General features: G+C 38.2%; 1 protein-coding gene across 4 annotated transcripts in view; it reads left to right on the forward strand.

Moving 5' to 3' along the window:
* The window catches only part of fynb (FYN proto-oncogene, Src family tyrosine kinase b), an 86,334-nt gene that overhangs the window by 56,072 nt on the left and 9,745 nt on the right, over positions 1–20,517 (forward strand). For all 4 annotated transcript variants that reach the window (XM_077552297.1, XM_077552299.1, XM_077552300.1 and 1 more), the window contains 5 exons: positions 1,519–1,775; positions 10,417–10,513; positions 14,792–14,890; positions 15,315–15,418; positions 15,490–15,639. In XM_077552297.1, coding sequence (XP_077408423.1) covers positions 1,529–1,775; positions 10,417–10,513; positions 14,792–14,890; positions 15,315–15,418; positions 15,490–15,639 — 697 coding nt within the window. In that variant the 5' untranslated portion in view covers positions 1,519–1,528. The remainder of the gene's footprint in view (positions 1–1,518; positions 1,776–10,416; positions 10,514–14,791; positions 14,891–15,314; positions 15,419–15,489; positions 15,640–20,517) is intronic.

Genomic DNA, 20,517 nt, shown 5'->3' on the forward strand with positions numbered 1-20,517 from the left:
ATCCCTGACACCATTATGCCTCCTGACCATGAAAGACATGCACTGTTTTCGTGACTCATCCAGAGACTGAGCTGTGGTCAGGCTATAAAAAAAAAAGATGTCTGCTTCCCAGGGTGCAGTGCTAATACATAAGTGCAGGAATGTCATCTGAAGTGAAAGCAATGTCAAGTGACAGACTTTAATGATGAGTTGACTTGTATCTGTTTCATACATGCAACCTTATCCAACCTACATTACTTTGTGAGACTTTTGGACCAGCATGGATACATTGCTGTGTTAGGTCTGTTTTACACAGAAACATTTTGTCTCAGATGAGGAAAAGCAAAAGCAGCCGTCGTACATCTGAGAATGAGAAAGAAGATGCAGCCGTTTTGTGACCGAAAGACAGACTGTGACAGCTATTAAGCAACGAGAAATACAGTGGAAATAAAAATGGGTTATGAGACATCCAGTATACTTAAGGTTTGCTTTATTTGAACCTAAATTGCTGTTAAGTAGCAAATGTTTTAATATCCGCCACAGGACAAAATAATTTACATCGACCACTTTTTTGTTAATGAATTGCTCTTTTTCTCTCTCTCAAGTCAACACTGAACTAGGGGTCGACAACCTTTACTGTCAAAAGAGCCATTTTAGGCCAAATAAATAACCAAATATCTGTCTGGAGCCACAAAACATTTGAAAATTGTGATGAGTGAAACAGTGTTTGTGTTAGTCTAATGTACATCACAGCCCAAGAGCTAATTATTAGAGCTGCACCATAACAGAAAAATATGCAGCATCCAATACATAGAGATTCATTTTATTTTATTTTTTTCATACTTGAACATGAACATATTATATTTTCTACCTTTTTGCTATCTGACATTTTTGTGGATATTTTATAGTCATTTTCATGATTTTTTCTTTTGTTTTTAGACATTTTCTGGTTACTTTTTGAACATTTTCTTTCCAGCCTTTTCTTAATTTTTTTTGGGGGGGGGGTGACATTTCGAGATTTCGTCTTTTGTTTTCGGACAGTTTATAGTTACTTTGTAAACGTTTTCTTTTCTGCTTTTTAAAAAATACATTTTCTGACTTTTTGGCACATTTGTGAACATTTAATGGTAATTTTTCAGGATTTCTTTTTTTTTTTGACATTTTATGGCTACTTTTCACACTTCTGCCTGTTTTATTCAGTTCTCTAACATTTTTTGGACTCTCATGGACATTTTATGGTAATTTTCTGCTTTTCCTCTTCCTTTTTGGACATTTTATTGTCACTTTTTGGACAATTTTAAGTAAAAAAAAAAAGCGCTCTCTTTTTCTCAAAATTTTTGACTCTGACAACTTTTGAATATTTAATTATTCATTTTCTTATCTAAATCATTAATTAATTTAAATATATATATTTTTATTATTTTTACGGATCCACAGGAGAGGGACTAAAGAGCCAAATGTGTCTCCAGAGCCGCAAGTTGCAGACCCTTGCTCTAAACTAACCTTTAGCATCTGTTGTTGTTTCTCATGTCCTCCCAGATTATAGATAATGGGCTGTGTGCAATGCAAGGATAAAGAAGCAACCAAACTCACTGACGACAGAGAGACCAGCATCTCCCACGGTGCGGGCTACCGCTATGGGGCCGATCCCACGCCACAGCACTACCCCAGCTTCGGGGTCACGTCTATCCCCAACTACAACAACTTCCACACACCGGTCGGACAGGGGATGACTGTTTTCGGTGGGGTCAGCACTTCCTCGAACACTGGAACCCTTAGGACCCGTGGTGGGACAGGTAATGTGTTAAGAAAGCAGAACCACTATTGATTTACTTTATTGTATGTGGAGCCTCAAAACCCAGTACAAACTTGCAATTTAGTTGTCGCTATAGTTAACTTTTTTTCTTTTTAGATTGATGAGCAACAAATCAAGTGACTTTTTGTTGTTGTTGCTGTTTTTGAGACTTTTTGTTTCCCTCCAGCTTGCAAATGAATGAAAACCACCCTTTGCTAACTGAACCACATCAATCACATCTGCCACCCCCAAAATAATAAACTTGCTAACTGCACAAATCTTGCAGTTCTGCTTACCTTTTGGCTTGGACATGGTGTTGCTTTTGTGTAGTCCGGCGCCATGGGCAGAGAAATTTGATATACAGTTATTATATCAATTAGCTGAAATTCAGAATGGCTCGTTCACAAACACATTCCCAGATATAGGCAGATAACAGATTTACATGGTTGTTTGATTGTTCTTCATTTTATTATTCCGCAGCTCCTTCTGTTGAAATGTATTTGTGTTACAGGAGTCTCTTGCTCAAACAAGCCTAGAACATCTTAGTTGCAAGGCTCACTGATGACACCATCATCTTATCCTAATTGAGATAATGGCACTTTAAAGATGTACAGTAATGACTTTCAAATACGTGCATCAAATATTTATTGTCATTCATTCAATTCTATTCTCTTTAGCCAGTGGAAGCTTTTGCTGAACCTTGTAAAATATGTGACTACCCATTTTGAAATGTGTTCTTTGCGGTATTCTTTCCATGGATACACACATCCATCCACACATGCAAACATGTTCATATTGGTATGTTTCATTCTGACCGGCAAATGGCTACAACTGTATTAAAGCACATTCAAGTATTCAGCAATTGATTTAAATGTGCCAGATTTGTGTCTCCTGCGATCGTTATTTTGCCGTGAATGTCTCCGATTTGCCGTGAATGCTTGTAGACATTTACAAGCGGTTCTGAATAACACAAATGTGCACATTTAAGCCACTGCGCGGTCGCAACGTGCAAGCCGTCTCATCTAGACCACTTAGCGGCCGGTTAGCATCACAAAGTCAAGACAACTACTGTAGGTGGCGAGTTGCCAGTCACGGCAAATTAACCACCGCGGATTGTATCTTGACAAAACAATATGCAACCGCTTCATATTATCCAACCACCGTCTGCTTTATCATATCTGACCTCTAGTAACCAAACAACCTCCTCACGACAAATGTAGCTCCCACTTTAGGCATTATAAATTCACTAGTAATATGGTAGAAGGTGCACATCTCTTATTAGAAAGGAAGGCTAAATCAAAAAAGGTAAACTTACATCTTTTTCGTTTGCAGTCGTGTCACACTGTTGGGACCGATCCATTATGTTTAAACATGTTGCAAATCCAGCTGTGAACAGGCTTTTTACTAATAAAACAGTTCTTTGAGAAATGATGTCGGCACACGTCCTTCAAATATAAAATTAACCACTGTCTTCTCAAAAACTGACGAAGGAAGCAACCACTTTTTCTTGATCATTGTTTTTTCTCCTTTCCATGGAGCATTTGCGAGCAGCGGGAGAAAAAGAAAGAAGCAGCCAGCTTCTCGAATTTCAGTGGACGTGACAAACCTTTACCAGAGGTGGTGCCACTAACCCGAGGGGGCTGGATCGAGTGCACTTCCGTGTCTTTTTGATGTCACTAAGTCACGAAAGTTTAATCTGCCCGTTTGAAGAACACATTTTAGAAAGGAGGAGAAAGCTAAAGAAGTCGCGGATGGACTTTTCTCATACCTGGTTGGATTGTAGACAGGCCGGGGATGCATATTACTGATAGAAAACCCCACTAAAGTGCATTTTCATACTATAGGACCTTTAAGTTGTGACTGTGCGGGAGATGAAATGTGTTGTTAATTTTCTATGGCTTGAACTCATCAGTGTACACGCAACCAGCGTACTTCCATCACCCACTCGCGCTAGTTTTCATTCACGCTTTATTTCCGGGTTTGGGTGGATTGTGAAAGCAAGCGAGATTTGACCGCCGACATTCCAAACAAGAGTGAATGTTTGCGGTTCCTGACATGCTTTGTTTGAGCGTGGGCCCCCCCTGCTGCGGGGGCTTCTTGGTGCTGAGGCCGAGCGACAGTTGGGTTGTTGCCGCCATCGGGTGCCATATGCGGGGAGCACCGCTGTTTCCCGGTGCGGACACAGCACATGTCCGTCTTCAACCACCGATTCGAATCATGTTGTAAGGTGTGTGGCTCTACCATCGTTACAATATATTATATAATTTTAGAACAATACTTACCACGTACTTATACCATATTTATAATTTCATGGGTATCTTGTGGTCAACATGTAGCACTAGAAAGCATTACGTACCGCGTCGGATTGTCGTTCATGTCCTCCTCCAACTGTCATTTTTTGCGAGATTTTACTCCAAGTTGGGTTCGAATTCATCGCGCTATGTGCGGCAAGCACGTTCTTGAAAATTTGTTTAAACAATTGCAAAAGAAACCAAAATAATTACACAAAACTCAATTATTTATCTTCTGTTCTTGTATTATAACTTTGCTTCTCACTTTGTAATTTGTAATATTAATTTATTTTTGGTATTATTTAGACTTTATTCATGTTATACCTTGATTCATGGTGTTTTAGTATTTGTTGGATTTTATTTAATGGAAAAATAACTGTTAAAGTTAATGTTCTTTTATAAAATTATTATTTTATTTTTAAATAAATGGACATTTATTACCACAAACAACAGAACAAAAGTACCAAAAATTGGTACTGTTTAGTACCAGTATCAATACCCCGATACTGACAATTGGAACCGAACCAGTTAAAATACGAAAGGTACCCATCCCAACTTAAACATGCTGTTTTTTCAACATCCATCCATGGTCCAATGAATGCAGCAAAGATGTTCGCATTCGCAAACTGTTTTTCTTGATGGCGTAAAATTTTAGCATTTAAATTCGCCATCCCTCCGTCCACTGCATCCCCCCAACCCGTTTGACCAGTGTCCGACGAATATTAACCGGCAAAATTTTGGTCCAAGTGCTTCTCACCTTTTTCACCCCTGACCCATTTTCATGTCTGTGTATGCGCTAGCATAAAAAAAACATAAACAATTTATAAATACGTCTTTGGGACAGTTAAAACATTTAAAATAGAACCTATGTATACGTTTTTAGGAGCAAATTAGTTAATTAAGGTATCTGTATCATCAAATTGCCTAATCACAATCAATTGTCTACCTTTAAGTGTTTTTGTGCTTTTTAAAACAAAGGACAAAATTTGGACAAAGTTTGTTGATAAATAGAAATTATTTTATCAAAGTTTTTTTTCCAAGAAACATTACAACCATAACAAAATATACTTCTTTTTTTTTTACTTTCTTAAACATATTGCACAAAGTGATCATAGGAAAACAAATTCTTTATTATACACTATTCAGAAACTCCAAATACAAAAAATAAGAATGTCTGCCTTCATTGCACTTCTTTTGTGGATTTTTTTCAACTTAAAATAACAAGATGTTAAAGATCATCATGCAGCAAATATAAATCATAAAACAACATACAAAACAAATTATTTTTCAAGTACAATACTGTATGTGTCCAGGCAATCTACTACAAAGATGAGATGCTAAGTCACGTGAGAGGGGGAGCAAGTCTTCCTATGCCTGCTCTGCTCTGACACTGAAGTGGAGTGTGTGGTGACATAACTGTTATCTGTTTGACCAAACCGCAGCAGTACATAAAAGAGCCAAATTGAAACAAAATTACTAGATCGATATTATAGTGCCAATATAAATCCGATATCGATACTGACTTGGTATCGGTAATATTGATATTTGGATCAATCCGCCCACCTCTAGTACTCAACTCAATCTTCTCCAGCCAGAGCTCTAAGTCTGGAACTTGTGAGACTGGTTCTTCTTTTGTCAAAAAATTAAAATAAAAACTATAACGAATAGTTTGCACAAGTTAGTCTTTTGATACTTCTCTCTCTGTCCCTAAACTGAGATCTTGTGAGGTAAAATGAAGCCTTAAGTTCGAATAAAAGTTATGTGTAGACGTTTTCTGCAGAAAAATTGTGGTTAAATTCCAAATTGTATCACATTTCTTTGAAAATTTGCTACAGCATCCTGAATTCCCAACAATCCACGTCTTTACGGCAATTGACACCCGCACACCCTGTGCAGCCCAGCCCTGTCAGGAACGCCGCTTTGTGTAGAGGGGACATTGTTTCGGAAATGAATATCCCCACTCAGGATATCCTTTGTTTGGCTGAACCCTGTATCTACCTTGAACTCAAGATTTTGCCGCAATTTATAGGACTCCATTTTCTCAAAGCTTGGTTCATTTCTTTCAGTGTCTAATCCAAATCCACGTAGTGGCAGAGGCGCAAAGAGAGGCTTATCTTTTAAAAGTCCTCCTTCCTGCAGGGAAATTTTGGATGTACGCTTCCCTTCACTGTTGTAGTAACAGCAATTTTCAACCTGGAATATATTACTAATACCACACCCCCCATCAGACACATCATAGGAACTGTGTTAGCTGTGTTAGTTAGCTAACTGTGCTAGCCTCACAGATGTAATTGTTGTTTTGCTGATGTAATATCTTTCAATGGAATCCAGCTAGTCCTATGACCTTATATGTAACTCACTGAAAGGGCTAACATGAATCAATAAATCCATTTATACTTCCCAGCTACTGCATTGGCCTGGTGGCAACATGCACAAACTGCGATGCTTTCAGGGTCTTCTGATTCTTAAAACTTGTGAGCATTTTCCTCTCCCTTTTTGCCATTCTCATGAAAAGCAGCAGACCTTTCTCATTAGGAGTGCTATCAGTACAAAGCTCACATCTATCGAAAAACATGTTGCCCAGAGCTTTCTGGGAGCCTGGTAAGAGTCTAAAGTCAAATGACTTGAAATATTATGATCAAAAGAATCTTTACAGGACTCTCTAGAAGGCTCCATTCAACTTCCATTTGTCAAGCAGGAGAGCCATGAAAGCAGATTAAAGGCAAACACAGGCCTGATCAAATACGTTTTAGTGATGCTTTTGCCTTATCTAAGTCATTTGATCGCTAAGACAAAACAATTTAAATCCCACTTAAAGTTGTTCTAAACAAGGGATTCATTCAGACATTTTGGGTTATTCTTTTTTTTATTTTTTGCTAGTTTTAGACTTCCTTGGAATTGCAGAATTGGCCAAGTTATTTTCCACTGAAAACAAAGATTTCAATCACTGTGACAATGGGAACTGAGACACTGTATTCGTTGTGATTGAGGAGCGAAAATCAATTTGCTATCAAATGTTGAAATCCTCAAAATGATGTAGTCTGTTATCCTGATCGTTCCAAATGATTTGTTTGTAATTGTTTATCTGTTTGAATTACTAGATGCCAGTAACAAGATGGACTACTGCATTGTCCCAGACTTGTTGTAGTAGGTTATTAATTTGATCTAATACAGTTACAGTATTTTTTTTATTTTAGGCCAAATGTCTTGCAAGTTTGATTCACATAACTGCCACTTGTCATGTCACTACATTGTCTATTAACAATAAAACCCCACTTTTTTCTTCTTTTTTTTTACTAAAACCCCACTTGAAAGCTGTAGCTTTTAAGTAAAAAAAAATCTGCATTTATTTCACACTTTACTATATGGATTTATAGCATACAAGATGGTGTATTAACCGACACTGTCAAGTAATTTAATTTGGACAAAGTATTGTCACAGTGTATGCACAGATTTTTTAAAGTTGTTTATTTTATGTAAACATCATCTATTAGATGCTTTATTTATTTTTTTATATAAATATACAGGGTTAGCATATTCACTGCCAGTCTAAAATGTTCCAACAACTAACTGCACATTGACAGTGAAAGTAAAATGTAGATATCGGCTCCATTTTCAGGGGTGTACTTGTACTTGGCCAAAGTGAGGTAATTGTAAATGAACCTTGTTTGAATGATTGGAGGCAATGTTATGGCATGGATCCAAAATGAAATGAGCTTACTCGTGTTTATTCATTCAGTTACTGAAGACAAAAGTGAGTGTAGCACAATGTACACACAAGGACAAACTAAAATGAAGCTCTGGCAAGAATGTATTCTTGTGAGAGAAGTAAGTTATTTTTAATATATATTCACATCTATCTAGGACAGGTTGCTATTTTTTTTGGTCTCGTTTAAGAGTGACATTTGCTTGGATTAGTGGTGGGAGTAGAGGGAGATAAGGAGAACGTGACTTCAGGTGCTTTATGTAAAGGATTTTCATTTTGTAGAGGTTCTTCTACATTACCCTTATAGACTAATCCATGCTAACCATTTGCTAGTTAAAATTGTCACTTTAAAACTTTGAACAGATAAGAAACACAAGGTAGACAAGTACCGCTGTGGCGCAATGAACAGACGCAGACTGATAACGTTATATATTTACAGGTTTTGTGGCTGTTGTCACATATATACTGTACAGAGATGGCAAATCCAGGTCCAGAAAGTAAAAACCCTGCCACAGTTTAGCTTTAGCCCCTCGTGCTAGCTAGTTAGCTCCCTAGCAGGTAAACAAGCACCCGGGGAACTAGCTAAGGAGCTAGCTAGCTTGCACCTGGAGCTAAAGCCAAACTGTAGCAGTGTTTTTATTTTCTGGACCTGGATTTGCCACCTCTTATACTGTATAGTAAAGTAGACTAGAGCAGTCTCACAAATCTACCTACGTGGCAGTAATGTTGGTAGTGGTGACTGACTATCCCATCAAAGGTAATGAAACGCATGGAAATTAGCTTAGCATTAGCTTAGCATTGCCATAGCAACGTAACAGAGGTGAATAAAGGAAGTGTACTCACGCTGCAGTTGATTTAATATATGTATTATTTATTTATTTACACATATTTTGTCCTGTACTGGAAAAGTTTAGGTTATGAAAAAAGTACAAACAATAATTTTGTGCTGCATTGGGTGTTTTTGGCCCACGAAAAAAGTATTCCTTTTTAACAGACTGTCTGCTCGGTTTGTCATCAAGGTTCTACTACTGTATTGCACTTATGTTTCCCCCGGTCAGCATTGCCCTCTTATTTTATCCAATCATCTCCTTCCCCACTCTTTTGTTGGCAGTTAATTTTACGCGTTCTTGGAGTATTTGCAAATGAGCATGTGCAATGTGACTTATCAAACCCGAGACGAATTGTGATGGATGTTTTTGTGTCTTCAACATGGAGAGCGGATCTTTTCCGCTTGTGTAAACAATTTTTAAATACCAGAAACAAATATTAGCGCGACATATCGTCTCTTCAACAATGCAACTTTAGTGCTTCTGAATGATCTATGGGCTGACTTGGAGTTGGTCACATACGACAAAACTCCTTTTTATTTATTTCCGCCCGAGTCATTTCACATTTCAGCGCATTGTGACAGTTGTCCGAGGTTGGTGTCTCTCAGGGCAGTTTTTCATGTGTGCTGCCCCAAGTTTTAACCACAGGATGAGTATTTAGGATTTGTTATATTAAAGCAAAACATGGATTCATGTGGTTGCAGGCTTCACCAAAACTATCGGCGCAATGGTATTTTGTTCTGCTACTCAGTGATAAGTTGCTTTGTCTACCACTAACACTTCCAATTCCATCACTTCAAACGTAATTTTACCATCTGCACTACCTGGAGGGCAAAACCGTCTTTTATATACAGCAGTCTCCACCTCTCTTCTTCTGCATCTGTTACTAACAGCGCATGCAATCTGTCATAGTGATTTTAGCTGTTTGGGAATTTAGTAAACCATGCTCTGCGTCATTAACTTTTGTTGTTGTTGTTTTTTTTTTGCTTATGCTTCTTTGTCAGCTGTTGTCATTGACATTTTATATTCCCCTATCCTGAGGTATCGCCTGAGATGTTCTGTTTAATGAGAAAATGCAAGATTGTTGCTTGTATATGTTTGAGTCCACCTGTCTGTATTATGACATTGACAGTCCATCCAATAATGATGCAAGTTTACAATTTCAATAGAAAAATCCCATCTTCTACTTAAAAACAAAAAACAGAAGCTCTTCTGAAACCAGCCCGCTCGGGGCTTTAATGCAGTTTGTATTATGAATTTTAAAGTTTCAATAACTAAATAAAGACATTGCAGTTGTAACTTATTGTAAATGTGCCTTTTGCCTTTCCATAGCTGCTTCCAAAAGTTTCTGTCCGTACTTGCCGTACATCTATGTGTTGAGTGGACTGATGCCAGGAATCGGAAGAAATCTTATCACAGTCTACCGCAGTGTGCCTGTCCTTTCGTTTTTTTCTACTTGTAAATACATAGTTTACAGAGGTGGTGGGGCAATGTTTTTTTGCAGTTACTGTGACTGTCGAAATTAGTCAGCAGCAACAAGCTGGTCGAGGGAGCTGCGGACAAGGGAGCACTGATTTAGACTAAATTGCAAGCATGGATGAAAAAAAATGGCCTCCTTTCTCTCTTAAATGACAAAACCTGCTTTAGCTATGATGTTTCATTGATAGGAGAAAACTGGTGCTGTTTGTATACTTGATTTAATCACCAATCCTCACCTGCAAAATTGCACATTTTGATCCAGAAATGGTCTTCATTTAGATAAATAGTAATCTTCACGCAGATGAATGTTGATGTTACTTTTTTAAATTATTTGTGCAGGAGTCACCCTCTTTGTGGCACTTTATGACTATGAAGCACGGACAGAAGATGACCTCAGTTTCAGAAAAGGAGAAAGGTTCCAGATTATCAACAGCACGTAAGTCACTACAGTCTCTTGTCAGAGATTCAGCTCTTGGGGAGAGTGTACCTTCTCATTAGGGCCCGAACTTATGAAACTTTGCACACGTCAGACCTGGCATGGTTGTCAATATTTTTAAAGATTTCAATAAATGGCTCAATAGTGCGCTCTACAATTTTTTAACAAAGCATTCCCGTTTGTTGTACGTTTCACCTAGATTTGTGAAAATTGGGAGGAATATATCAGCCCAAGGCCTACAAAAAGTCTTTATATGCTAAACTTAACAGGAAGTCCGCCATTTTCGCCCTATTTTAATGAACTTTTCCTGCAAAATGTATCCAATCGTTTTCAAACCTTGGGTGTTTCATTTAAAGCCATTTAAGATAAAACGTTTTTAAAAACTTTTTCTGTTTGCCTTTGCACTCTGTTGCCGTGGCGATGCGCTTGTTTGCAAAGACAAATTATGCTGTTCTTGAGGAAGAAAACCTAGCTGAATACTCGTGAAACTTTGTACACACATAAGACTGGGCAAAAACATTTACAGTGTTCCCTCACTTTTCATTGGTGATACGTTCCACGTCCGCCCGCGATGTGAATGGTGAATTTTCTTTCTTTTTTAATAAAGTCTGGCGGAGGAATGAGACTCACACATTGACCTTACTGTGTAGGTACCAGTGTGTACGAGTAACTGGCGTCTGTTCTAAAAATAGTTTACCAGTGATGAGACAATGACTTACTAAGAATGATTAAAATAAGAAAAATGTCAACATTTTTTTAAAGTTATCATGGTACACTTCTCTTAATTGACCAAATATTCTATATTTTGCTTTGAAAATGTAACAGATTGTGTTGAATGGAAGAAAGAGCTGTTGTTATTTACTTAAATATTACAAAAAATGACAAAAATAGCAGCATATGTAAAGAATTTGATGGGGTTTCACTATTGAAAAATCGATAGTGTCTGAAAAGCCTGCAAAATATTGAGGTACAACCTGAGGTACACCCCACAATGTATGACTTATGGACCCAAATAAAAATCTGCGATAGAGTGAATCTGCAATAAGTGAACCGCAAAGTAATTTTACAGGGTTCTTGTCCTATGTGCCAGTACCCCAACGTGCAAGTGCCCCAACGTTGTCAGGGTGGTGAGTGCCCTTTATAACTGTAGTTTATCACTGGGGTTGAGCTACAGGGAGGAGAGGAGAAAGCGCTCTGCAGCTAACTGAGCTAAAAGTGTATTCATTATCTGCAGTAAACAAAAGACAAAATACGTGCTTTCTTGGAATTGCAAGAAAAAATATTCATTCACAAACAACATTTATGGTAAAAGTGAACCGGTTTATAGGCAGAGAAATGCTTACATTAAATGTCAAATGTTTAGAAAAACAACTGGCAATCTATTTTAGTTTATACAGAGCGCAATATTACAGACCGTAAATCTTTTCAGTGAGCTCCAAGAGTGTGGTTTGAACAAGAAAATTACAATAAGCAATGTGCCCAGTTTATTTAAGGTTTACACTGGGTGGAGCAATGATCCCTGAAATGTACTTGGGACAGGAAAGTGCTCTGTTACACCCACAAGGATGTTTGCTAATTTCCCTTTCAGAAAAGCTGTGGACGAGCAGTATGAGTAGTAAGGAATGGAATGACACTAAATCACTTTAATTTGACTTGATTGATATGCTGCCCATAAACACATCGTAAACTGTTGCAATTTAAACACAAATTTAAGACACTATGATACAGAATCAAACACAATGTTTCCATATGAGTAACGAATTATAAAACCAAATCCTAGACTCAACCTTTTGGCCCAGCAAGCCCTCAACAATCCCATCAAGCACCACTGAAGGTCTAGTAACTATCTTCGACATACCACAACATGCCTCTGTCGCTCGTTGGCCTCAGAGGAGGAAAACACTGACATTAGGGCTTAGACTAATTTTTTCCCCTTTTCTCTTGACATGCTCCTTAGTGGAGCCCACAAAGAGCTGCATCACATCTTCAATTCCTCTCCGCTCCCCTTTCTTCCATGCAAGCCAGCATCAAATATTTATTTCTTAGCCACAGTGACTCCTGTTGGACAAACACAGAAAAAGCCTTATGACTCTCATGATGAGTATTGCCAGTTCAGGTGGGCAACCAGACATACCTATTAAAAGACTTGATGGTTATGTCTGTCTCTAATTAAAAAAAAGCTCAGATATGAGGGTTTGCTGCTTGATTATTGTGACCCATTAAGGACAGCTCTCGTTTTGACTGTAATTGTGGGAATGCTGAACAGGCACTTATTATTCCGCTTACTTTTTCGCCATGCAATAATTCCCAGATAATACTTCCGATTTACACGATTCAAATTTCAACTTGCTTCAAAAATTCACGCCTCTCTGGTATATATCATCTGATTCCACATTACTTACAGTATTCGCACAATTTAACGGTAAATACTTTTCCCCATTCATTTTCATTAGACTGACATTGAGTCCCACTTTCCACACCCACTTCCATAATACAACTTATCATCATTACCAGCTGTCTGATACTTGGCAGTGGGTTCAAACCCCGGTTGGACCACATTTTAGTACATTCGAGGGGTCGATACCAACTGACTATCGTATCAGGAAATAGATGATAATTTCACTGAAATGATTAAATGCATGTACAATTGATAAGTTGTCATTTTTACCCAATTTGTCTCTCATTATCCTTTAACGCCTTTTATTTAATTAATTTAATTTTCAATGACGTTCAGCAAGACATCCTTCACTACAATTTCACAACACTTCAATGATGACAATCAAGTCCACTGTGGCTCAGCTGCTAGTCCGGTGGAACTTTGACTGGTAAATGGGAGGAGATGGTTTGAATCCCACCTTGGACAGATTACAATTAAATATTTGTAGTTTTCACATAATTTATCTTTCAATTTACTTCATAAGCCACATGCATTCAAATCTTAGCGTTCAGCTTTTCAGCATTCCCATGCAATTTCTGCAGAAATTGCACTTTGTCTAGTTTATTAAATGATATTGTTTAGGCAGCAGGCAATCATATGAATACACTCACATGGAGTAAATGAATGCATGAGTGATTCATCTGGAATCACAAAGGTCTTCTGTTTAATTATTCTCATCACAAGGCACAGAGGAAGAGAGGATATGAATCGATTGAAAGACACGGGGGAGACTCTTTGTTTATTCTTCCTATTTTCAGTGATATTCTGTTTTGTTTCTGGAGACGAAAGATCTGGTGCATGGGACAGATAGGGGACCCGCCCCTCCCCCTTGTCAGAGTTTCTCTCCCGGGCTCCATCGAGACACACGTTTCAACACGTTACACAACATAAACACGTTCTCCCCCTCGCCCCCGTAGATAGTTCTCCTTCAGAATGCAGATTATTAGAGTCTCAGACCTTTACTCCCTCCTGAGGGTTCCTTCTTGAAGCTGCCCGGTAATTCATAGGCAGGCAATCCCCCATCACATCTTTATTCAGCATAAATAAATGTCTCCCACCTTCTTTCATTCATTTCTCTCTCTCTCTCTCTCTGCTACTCCGTCTTTAGAATTCCTTTAACATACTTGTACAGGCACACCCAAGAACTACTGTTTAAACAATGACATTCGAGCTGTCAAAATTAATCAATTAATCGACAAGTAATCGATTATCAAAGTAATCAACAACTATTTTAATATTCGAGTAATTGTTTGAAACCATTATTTAATTTAGAATTGTCCAAATCCTCTGATTTCAGCGTACCAACAGTAATTGTTCACCGATTTCTGCAGTCCTTCATGAAAGAAGACTGATATGACGTATTTCTGAAACAGATATTAACATTATTTATACCATGACTAGATTCTGCTGGTTCTCCTTCTGGCAATGTTCTGCATAGTCTGTAATAGCAGACCAAAATGGCCTCAAGGGCAAAAAAAACAGACACAGATGCAGGGCGAGGTTAAAAATGGCTAAACACAACAGAGTCAAATTGGTGTCTGTATGGCTCAGCACACAGTCTAAAACCAGTATAAAAAAAAAAATATATATATGTATATATATAAAAAAGGCTGTACTGAAATCCAAAGCGGAAAGCCATGAAGCAGTAAAAAAGAATGCAGAAGAGTACTGTGGTAACTTAATGTGGCTGATTCCAGACCATATAAATTTCAAACTGTCAGTGAATCCAGAAATATTCCGGACATTGACATGTTCAGTGGTACGTAGTATACAAGTTCATGAGGTGTAAAATATATAGCAATCTTCTCTTCATTTTCCCAATTTTTTTCGGTCTTTTCCAGTGAAGGCGACTGGTGGGACGCTCGCTCGCTCAACACTGGTGGCAGTGGTTATATTCCCAGTAATTACGTGGCTCCGGTGGATTCCATCCAAGCTGAAGAGTAAGTAGAGAGCGAGAGTGTTCGTGCTTGTTTTCCTGCTAGTTAGCCAGCTAGCCAGCACAAGGGGCTAAAGGCAAACTGTGGCAGGGTTTTTACTTTCTGAAAGTAAAAACCCTGCTACAGTTTGCCTTTATCCACAGGTGCTCGTTTACCTGCTAGTTAGCTGGCTAGTTTGCCAAACTATGGCAGGGTTTTTACTTTCTGTACCTGGATTTGCCAACTCTGATTAAAATCCCTATTTACAAAATGGCAGCTACTGTATTGTCCTGCAGTGCTAAATGCTTGTGTTAATTAATCATTTGTGTTTATGGTGATTTAAATGTTACACATGAATTTAACCTTTTCAAAATTTCTTGAGGTGAGGTTTCAGTTTTCTCCCTCTAGTACCGCTGTTTGGTTAACATGCTTCCTCCTCTAATTACAGTTGGTACTTTGGTAAACTTGGCCGAAAAGAGGCCGAGAGACAGTTGCTCTCTACTGGGAACCCACGGGGTACTTACCTCATCCGGGAGAGTGAAACCACAAAGGGTAAATTATCAATATTTTTGATTATTAGCACCACAAAGTTCAACCACAAAAACCTAGTCGCTCCTCCCCAGGTGCCTTTTCCTTGTCCATACGGGACTGGGATGACGTGAAAGGCGATCATGTCAAGCATTATAAGATCCGCAAGCTGGACAGCGGCGGCTACTACATCACCACCAGAGCTCAGTTCGACTCATTACAGCAGCTAGTTCAGCACTATTCAGGTATGACGATTCTTTGTATGAGTTTGAAAATTGCTTCTCACATTTTGTTGTTTGTCAGTATTTGGCCTGCGATTCCAGGGCTTTTCCCGCCTCTCACCCAAAGTCTGCTAGGATAAGCTTCAGCTCACTATAAGGATGGATGTTTACGATTCCAAACTTATTATTAGTCACTTAAGGATATGAATGATATGTATTATGACAAAAAGTATTAAAATGACTAAAAGTATGAAAACTCCTAAGTACTTTAATGAGCGCCTTATAAAGGGTTATTGAACGATGTCTTAAGATCAGTCTAACATCTGGATGATAAACGATGAACTGTACCTGATTACGTAATAATACAGTATAGGTAATAATAAGATTTAGGGCTTCAACTAACAATTATTTTAATATTCTGTTGTTTATTTTGATAAATAATGGATGAATCAGATAAAGAAAAACTTTTTTTTAATTCCATCCCTTTAAATATTAATGGTAAATACCAGTATAAGTACTCAACTCATGAGAAGTTGCCAAAACCGATACCAAGTACCGATACTTTTGATACATACAATTTCTCCCCCAAAAAAACAATGACAGATAATTTAAATGAAATACCTATTTATCCCAGAATAGCATTTTTCCTTAAGACTATATAAATGTATTCTTTTAACTTTTAATTTGTAGTCCCTGATCGTAACTGGCAACAAGAGGGCAGCCGAAATAGGTATTGTGAGTATCGATCCCCGAAAATAAGGCCGTTATACCTGGTATCAATACTCGCCCATTCCTGATAAATAGATTATGTTTTGGTTACTGGTTTGGTCCGCCAAATGTCACAAAATCAGCAAGTCTTCTTTTATAGAGGACGACAAAATCTGAGAATATTTACCCTTCAGAGGAGGAAATTCCGAGGATTTGGACAAACCTGTTAAGGAATTTGTCCAATTTTTGGCTTTTGGTTTTTTATTAATATTAATATAAAATATAAAGCATATGAAAAAAATCACTGAGTGAGCTGAAATTGCACCCAATTGTCCAAAACATGTTAGTTGAAAAGGGCACCGTCCAAAATTTCTAAATTATTATTGTCATTATTATATGTGGGAAACAATTTTTTTGTAGTAAACGTGCGAAAAATGTCAACATTTTGGCCCATTGACTCCCATTATAAATCTTAATTTTTTTATGTTTTTTAAGATGCACTGTACACCTGATGTGTTATAGTGCATTTCCCGCGATTACCTAATTTATCCCTTCACTGGGGCAACTAAACAGATTTTTTTACTTTAGAGTCATAAAAGCCATAATACACCAGATGGCGCTAGAGAGCTAATTATAATTTTTGGTTGAGCTGTTTTATGTGCTTCCTATGTCCCCATTCATAAACCAAAACAAGAAAGCACGGTTGGGATCGAGAGCTCAGACCTGTGAGCATGTGTGGACGCAGTAACAGTGACGTGCACACGCTTATGAGTGTGTGATGAGTGTATGTGCGCGCGTGCGTGATTATTCCAATTTGAATGTGTTTTTTATAGATATACAGATGATAGTTAGTTGTGCTCTTAGGACAATATGGCTTTTATTGTCCATAGAGGGCATCAAAAACAAAAACATAAATAAAAACTAAATATGTATGTATAGGTGTGGTGCCACTGAACATTTTGAGTGGTCGCAAGTAAAAAGAAATATTCAGAAATGACTTAGATATCACACTTCCAACAGTGAGACAAATTTTGGCTCATTTTACTAAAAAATGTTACGTTACGAGGTCAAGGTAAACAAGGTCTCTAAATAATCAGTTATCCAAAAATATTTAATTTAATAATCAAGTAGTCGATTAATGGTTGCACATCAAATATAATTTGCATGGAGTTTACTATAAATAACATGTTTGGTCAAATTTAACTCAAAATTGCATTACTACGCAGTCAGTAAAGAAGCTGTTGTAGTAATTTGACTTAATAACTTGAACCATAAACATGCCACAGTAGTACTTGGAGTTATGATAACTGATATTGTAATAAGAGAATAATTGAACTGTTTTTTCATTTATCACTGTTCTCTCTCCCCCTCACTGCAGCCAGTCTGTTTTCTAATCAGGTCCGCACCAGGGGTTTTCTTGATATGGTTTGTCACAGGACATTAATTGCTCACTATACTTTATGATCACTAGATGCACACAGGTGACAGCACTTCTGCTTTTATGGCTTTTTCTGCTTTCTTGCATATCTTACATGAAAGAGCATTTCTTTCATTCGGAAATAGTTAATATAACTTTGAAATTGGACATACTGTATCAATAAAACTGGAATTAGAAAAATTAGTAATAATTAGTCCTCATCGGGGCTTTGCGCCAGTACACTTCAAATATCACAATGAAAATGGGTGCAATTGGTCCTGTTCTTTGAAATCATTCATTCTTTTTCTAGGCCAGCTAAGCATTGTGCCCCCAGGGGGAGCCAAGTGTTTGCTCTGTGACAGCGAATGTCTTGTTCTGACCAACCCCGAAATGGAAAGAAAGCTTTTAATGGAGAGCAATTGATTCAACTGAGATCAAATTGTTATCATTCCGCTCCATCTTTTCAAGCTGCTACATTTTGAGGAAAAGCTGTTTGCTGTGGATACAGTTCACATATTGGCAGGTTTTATGACAGGCACCAAAGTGAACCGAACACCAAAATTAGCAGGCAATTGGCCCAGATGGGCTTTGATGGCCGGCTAAGCACCCTCATGGGTGAAACTTCGACCTTTATCTCATCTTAACTGCCCCATGTAAACACCCTGGGGATTTATCAGGAAGGAGGATCCCTGTATGAGGATAGGAGAGGGGGTCTTTGCACTTATCAGCTTGGAAACACGGCCCTAATCTACTGGTTTAATCGATAACAAGCAAACACAAGAGCTTCCTCTGGAGTAAAAGCAAGACGTTTAATTTCATGAGACAGCATCAGCAGCTAAAGTGACGCTGAGCAGCGCTAATGGAAATGGAAGCAGCTGGTGAACCACTCGGGCACCTAAACAGGCTTCTCATGTTGCATAAAGCCCCGGCCTGATATTTAACCACTACTTACGTATACATTCTTAGACTCAGATTATTGCTTAACATTAATTACCGTCATTATCATATAGCATATGCAGCTTGAGAGACCATTAAAAGGGAGCCCATACTTGCTTTATGAGAATACGCCCATACATACACTATAGGGACAAAAGTATTCGGATAATCCTCTTATTCAAATATTCAGTGTGTGGTAGGACTAGAACGGGAAAAAAAAATTTGTTACACTCTTAACATAATAATAATATAATAATAATTAGGGCTGGGTTTAAAAAATCGAATAATCGTTATCGAATCGATTTTTCTTTTCAAGCCCGATATCGATTCATAAAACCACGAATCTATTATTTTATGTATCTCTTTTCCCCATAAATTATAAAGAAAATAGAATTTTAAAGGACAATTCTTTTTTTGTATTGTATTGTTTTCTTGAAAATTACTGTTCACATGGATTTAAAAGTATTTTCTTACATTTATGAAAGACCTGGCTTAATGTTCTTTAAGACAAGTCAGAATGTTTTTAACTCTTTCACTGCCAGACGTTTTCAGAAACGGGTTGTCCCCACTGCCAGCCGATTTAAGCATTTTGAGTGATCTTTCAAGGTCCACAGAAAATGTTGTGTTTGGACTATGGAAACACACATACTACCAAATGAAAGATTGGACTCTCATCTTTCATCAGAAAAAAAAGTTTGTTTCTACCTTATTCCGTTCTTCAGTAATCAACAATAGAAAATGGTTACTTTCACCGAAATTCTCTGTTTTGAAACAAAAAACGGAGAAAAAGAGCTTTTCGTGAAACGATGTTATTTCATGCACTCTAGTGAATTTTACACTTCTTTTTGTCCATGTATGATGCCACAAACACCTAAATAGTGCTTTACTTCTGTAAAACGCTTTCACCAACAATGAAAAAGTGTTTTTTGATTGCAAAATACGTTTATTTCCAATCAACAGTGTAACAATTTGACAAAACAATTTCGCAAACTATTTACAAATGTGTGCAACTGTGGTACTACTTACAATTATGTGGATGTTTCAAATACAGTTTTTCCTTTTTGTAACGCTCTCCTGCGTGCAAGGAGACGCCAGGACTCGCACAACAGTTTACTTTCACTTTCGCATTGGTCCGTTTTGCGTGCAAACGTTACACTTTCTTGACGGCCTTTTTTTCCGGGGAATAAAAAGCAAGTAGCAGACTGTACACACTTCCTCCGATGAATATGCATTGGACTCGGGGCACTCTCCGTCGTCCGATCGAACGTCCGCCTGTGCGTGCTCGGTTGCGCTCCGCGTTACGACACCGTCATAGCCGCCGCATCAGCGGTTCCAATTTCGCCGTCAAGCTCGGATTCACCTTCATCATCATCGATGATGATCATCGTCGTCATCAATGTACTATTTTAGCGTTGGTCGATGCCTTTCGTCTTGTAAGTGTAGAGCTGCTTGCAAACGCTCGCCATTGCCCGTTCCCTCCTCCATCTAGCTCCATCTAACGTCTTCTACTGCCGCGTCAATGCTTCCCAACCACGGAGTCACCACCCTCATCTTCATCATCGATGATGATCATGGTCGTCAACAATGTGCTCTTTCAGCGATGCTTTTGGTCTTTGAAAAAAACGGCTCGGGCGTGAGCTCCTCGCGACCGGCCGCCATTTTTCCTTTGTCTTCCATTCTCATCTCCTGCTCGACGCTCTAGCTCCGCCTCTACTGACGCCCACCCGATCTTGTCAAAAGAGAGTCATCGCTGCCCTCTAGGGGCCAAAAATAGTCATTAGGCACAACAGACAGGCTGGAAACTTTCACCAGACATGCGGAAGGGTTTCCTCTACCCGTTT

Source organism: Vanacampus margaritifer, chromosome 19, assembly GCF_051991255.1.
Source record: "Vanacampus margaritifer isolate UIUO_Vmar chromosome 19, RoL_Vmar_1.0, whole genome shotgun sequence".
NCBI classification, from domain to species: Eukaryota; Metazoa; Chordata; class Actinopteri; order Syngnathiformes; family Syngnathidae; genus Vanacampus; species Vanacampus margaritifer.